General features: G+C 43.2%; 1 protein-coding gene across 1 annotated transcript; it reads left to right on the forward strand.

The window, feature by feature from the left end:
• The first annotated feature begins 1093 nt into the window (after positions 1 to 1093).
• On the forward strand, positions 1094 to 2611 carry LOC123821817 (endogenous retrovirus group S71 member 1 Env polyprotein-like). Its single transcript, XM_045843553.1, has one exon. The coding sequence runs from the start codon at positions 1094 to 1096 to the stop codon at positions 2609 to 2611; it is 1518 nt and encodes a 505-aa protein (XP_045699509.1).
• The last annotated feature ends 2603 nt before the right edge of the window (positions 2612 to 5214 follow it).

Raw genomic sequence — 5214 nt, forward strand, 5'->3', positions numbered from 1 at the left:
TGTGCAAAGGTAAACGCATCAAATAAGAAATTACCATCACTTGTGAGATACCGAGGGAAGGCACCAGGAGAGTTGTGGGAAATAGATTTCACAGAAATGACTCCAGGGAAGTCAGGATACAAGTACTTATTAGTGTTAGTGGACACGTTTTCGGGGTGGGTGGAAGCGTTCCCCACCCGAGGAGAAACGGCTTCTATAGTTTGTAAGATACTCTTAAGAGAAATTATACCCAGGTACGGTATCCCATTAGCAATAGGTTCAGACAACGGGCCGGCCTTTGTATCCAAGGTGTCACAAGAGTTAGCAGCTAAGCTGAAAATAAACTGGAAACTCCATTGCATCTATAGGCCCCCAGAGTTCAGGGCAAGTAGAAAGAATGAATAGAACATTAAAAGAAACCATAACTAAATTAAGAGAGGAGACCGGCGAAAACTGGACTGAGCTCCTTCCTTTCGCCCTCTTTAGAATCAGATGTACCCCATATTTTGAAAAATGGACCCCTTATGAACTCATGTTTGGACAACCTGTTCCTTTGGTACCACATGTAACAAGAGAAAAGCATGACTAACCATAACTTCCTCAAGTCTTTGCAGGCACTACAAGAGATCCGGAGTGAGGTCAGACGGCTGCGAGGCCAGGGCGTGGTCAACTCCAGCGACCAGCCCCAGAACTGTACACCACCTGAACCTGGACAATGGGTATGGGTTCGAAACCACCGACAGGGGAATCTTGAGCCACGGTGGACAGGACCGTACCAGGTATTGCTGAGCACGCCATCTGTAGTCAAGGTAGCGGAAAAGCCCTATTGGATACATTTCTCTCACACCAAGCCAGCAGACGATCCCGAGGGAGGAGTTCAAACATGGACAGTAAAAAAGGACCCAGACTGTCCCTTAAAGCTTACCTTCTCTCGTGCCTGACCCTTGCTGCTGGGGTAGTGGGCACTAGCTCCTTAGAGAAGCAGGAATGGGTACTAATAAGAACTGTAGATGGCATAGTAATAGCTTCCAACCACACCTGGGGAAACGCTCCCGTAACCTTAAAAACAGACTTGTCAAAATTCTTTGATGATAAACTTTGCTACAGGGGAGATATGAGACTGTTGCCAAACAGCCCACGTGCCCCATTGCAAGGGGGTACGTGGGCCAATGCTGGCACCTGTGAGAGGTGCTCCAGCTCCCTAAATAGGGCTCTGTGGTATACTACTTCCTATGGGTGCCCAGAACCGCCATCCAGTAAGCGGAGGACTTGTGGGTCAGGGCCAGACTACTATTGCAAGAACTGGGGATGTGAAACCTTAGTAGAAAGAACTGAATGGACTCCTGGGGGAGGGCAAGACAGACATATTCAGCTGAGGCGAGAAAAGACGAAGACCCCAGGAGACGGCTGGGATAAAGATTGCCCTGCCGATAATTGTAACCCAACGGTTATTACAGTGCTCAATCCCAGCGATCTAGAGTGGAAGAAAGGAAGAACGTGGGGACTTAGACTTTATGTACGGGGAACTGACCCGGGTACATTCTTTACTGTTAAGCAACTGCCCATACAGGGCCGACCCCTGCTTAGGGGTAAAGGAAGATTACCGCCTAGACCACAGCCCCCTCTGACTAGGACCACTAACGGCCCTGACTATAATATTACCAGTAGCCCCGAGAACTTGAATGACTCTGTAACGGAAGGAAGCATACATAAGGAAGAAGTAACCCGAGTCCCTACCAAGGCTGAACTAGGTTATGAAATATACCCGAGACAAGGGGCGAATGCCCTAGGAATAGTAGAGAAAGTATTCCCACTATTCAGTGAAACTCAGCCAGAGATAACCGAGTCTTGTTGGCTGTGCCTGAGCCCGCGGCCTCCGTTCTATGTAGGGTTAGGGATGAATTCCACAGGGACAGGAGGATTTGTCAAAATAAACTTAACAGACACAGATTCCCATCGAGAGCAGAGCCAAATAGAAGAGTGCTTCACTGAAGGATCCTTAACCCTAGCAGAGTTCCATGGGAAGGGTACTTGCTACTTTACAGGAAATCTCACCTCACCTGGCTCAAATTATACAGATTATTGTTTGAATCAAGAGTTTATGCCGGCTTCTGATAAAACCTCATTGTTAAAAGCCCCAGAAGGCATATGGTTCATATGTACCCAAGGGATCTATAAGTGTCTCATGCTGACTAACCCAGAATTTTGTGTAAGCGCATACATAATCCCACAGGTGTATCTATATGGAGGTAACCCTGAGTTCTTAACTGACTCCTCAGAGAGAGTAAAAAGAACCCCACTGTTGATCCCTATCCTAGCCACTTTAGGGATAGCAGGATCAGCTGTTGTAGGAACCACTGCCCTAGTGAAAGGTGAAACAAGTCTCAGGCAACTATCCCAAACGTTCTCAAAAGACATCACTCTACTCCAAGATCAAATAATATACTTAGAAAGACAAGTAGACTCCCTTGCAGCAGTAGCACTACAGAATAGGAGAGGCTTAGATCTCCTATTTTTACAACAAGGAGGATTGTGTGCAGCACTAGGGGAAGAATGTTGTTTCTATGCTAACCACTCTGGTGTTATTAAAGAAAATATCAAAACCTTAACAAAAAGACTAAAAGACCGATGAAGAGAAGATGAAGATACAAACTGGTATGCCTCTATGTTTAGACTATCTCCTTGGCTAACCACTCTGCTATCTGCAATAGCAGGTCCATTACTGTTAATAGTTATAGCCCTTATATTTGGGCCCCTTATACTAAATAAGTTACTTAATTTCATTAAAGGATAGAAGTAGTTAAGCTAATGGTACTGTCCCAGCCCTATACCATCCTTCCAAGTGATGAATCAATGGTTTGATTACCCCCAAGAGAAAATGGGGGAATGTTGGGAACAAGAAAATTAAGAACTAAGTTTAACCTTAATAGACAAGAACCACATTGTAGCTAAAAAAAGAAATGATAAAAGAGACAGAGTACAGTAAGCAGAGCTTCCTGTATCTAGCAGACGTTCTCCCCCAGGGTAGGCTAGATAAGCAGTGCTTTGTAGTTTTTTTTTTGGTAAGAAGATAGAAGGCTAGCTGGCTGGAGCCAGGAGATTACTAGGTTAATGAACAAACAGCCTTCCCGCCTTATGAAAGAATGCTTGGTTTGAAATTCCCGCGCGCGGTCTTTGTAAGCGAATTACTAACTGTCACGTCTGCTTCTGTATAACGCTTGCTTGCCTGCCCCTATATAAGAACGTAGTTGTAAGCGTTTGGCGCGGCTCTCAGTTGTGGCTCCTAGTAGCCGTGTGCCTCAGGCACATTTGGAGAGTTCGCCCCTGCGCAGGTTAAACTTGGCCAATAAAGTAACATCTTTGATACCCTAAAAGTCTCCAATATTCATTCTCAAGTTTGCTGGATGCAACACATAGCACCTCAAGTATGAAAGTAAAAAGCCAGCAGTGAATAACAAAGTAGAAATAAAGAACCAGGGCCCTTAATCATGTCATGTAATCACTGAACAAGCCCTGGACAGATGCCTTTAGATAAACCCTCATATGTGAGAAAACTGATGTTGTAGTACTTACATCACCACTAGTTGTGTTTTCTCTTATTTGCAGTTGAGCAAAACATTGGAAATTGGTACAGTGTTACCTAGATCACTCTGACCAGAGTAGGGAGTCAGAAGGGGAAAGACTAAAAAGTCAGAGGGACTAGGGAACTGTTGTAATGTTAGAAGCAAAAAATGAGAATGGTACATTAAAGAGAGGGCAGACACATAGATATGCAGAAAGTAAAACTTCTTTAACTTTGCTTTACACATAGGAACAGAATAGGACAGGTTATTTAGGTTTTAGCCTAGGTCACTGGCCCTTAGGATATAGAAGTAGCAGATTTGAGTGTGAAGATGAATTTCAGTTTAAGAAATGTCAAATCTGAGATATCTGTGCAGCATCATGTGAAACTATCCAGTGGACAGATGAACTTGTAAGTAAAAACATTCCTATGTAGCAATATGTATTTGCGATTCATTAAGATCACAGCTAAAAACCACCAGAGGGGAAGAGATCACTCAAAGAGTGTGGGGAGCCAGAGGGGCCAAAGACCAAAGCTTAAGGAACAGCAAGATTTAAGGGCAGAGTAGAATAAGGAGCAAGTGAAGACTGGGAAGAAGCCATAATGTCTGAGTCAGTCTATTGTGGCTGAGTTTTAGCCCCATGTGTAAAATTATCAAAAGATAAAACTATCAGAGAAAATCAGAAACAAAAACCAAAGCTGAATTTATTGCTTCCTAATGCTAGGAAGAGCTATATTGGTCAGACAGAGCCATTGAGGGAAGTGAATTGTGAATCAAATATAGATTTTTGTGGGGATGCATTTGTTCGTGTTTGAGTTGGTCAACACGAGAGATAAGGGTGGACTGCTGTCAGCCTTGGAAGAGTGTTCCCTGGAGCAAGACCGTTGCCAAATATGTGTTTCTAAGAGTCAGAATATCACTGACTTGTTGATTTTCACAGGCATGTACAATGAAGTGAGTTGTCACTAACCAATTAGAGATGTTTAAAATGGGTTCCAAAGATTGCTTGTTAACACAGTCATAGAACTGCTGTTGATTAATTTAAAAGTTTTAAACCTGTTCTGGTGGTTGTTGCTAAAGCTGTAGTAAAGTCAGACCTTTACTAGGAGTATGGAGACATTTTATTCTCAAAGTTAAGTAAGTTAAATGGTACGAAGTAAGACAAGGGCTGATATGTGTCCATTAGGTTTAGCAATTTAACCTCAGGAGCAATTTCAATGGTGTAGATGAAGAACTAAATGACTGCCTTTCTGCACTAACATGGTCATGCTCACAGTTTTCTCCAAGAGCAGAAATCCAGAAGGAAAAGGCTGGATCAAAAAAAAAATGTAAAGGGGAGTAGTAAAGAAAAGCTAGCATTTATTGACTAGCTATATGCTAGAAATTGTGCTAGGTACCTGGCATATGTTACTTCATTTAAATCTCACAACTATGTCTTAAGGCAGCTGTTAAGAGCAGTAGTGGTATATCCATTTTTATAAAAGATAAAGCTGAGGCTCAGAGCACTAAATAATCCATCCAAGGTCATACAGCCAGTGACTGGCAGGGAAATAGCTAGAAACCAGGCTTGTGTGAATTCAAACTCTAGGCTTGTGCCATTGGATCACGTTGCTGCTGAAGAGGAGAGGGCATAAGCTCTGAGTTGTTACATTTCTTCCAATCTTCTTCTTCC

The sequence above is a fragment of the Phyllostomus hastatus genome, unplaced genomic scaffold (assembly GCF_019186645.2).
Source record: "Phyllostomus hastatus isolate PE091 unplaced genomic scaffold, TTU_PhHast_1.1 phas_contig_40, whole genome shotgun sequence".
NCBI lineage: Eukaryota > Metazoa > Chordata > Mammalia > Chiroptera > Phyllostomidae > Phyllostomus > Phyllostomus hastatus.

Coding starts and splice junctions, on each gene's coding strand:
- LOC123821817 (XM_045843553.1), top strand. CDS start 1,094: ATGAGACTGTTGCCAAACAGCCCACGTGCCCCATTGCAAGGGGGTACG.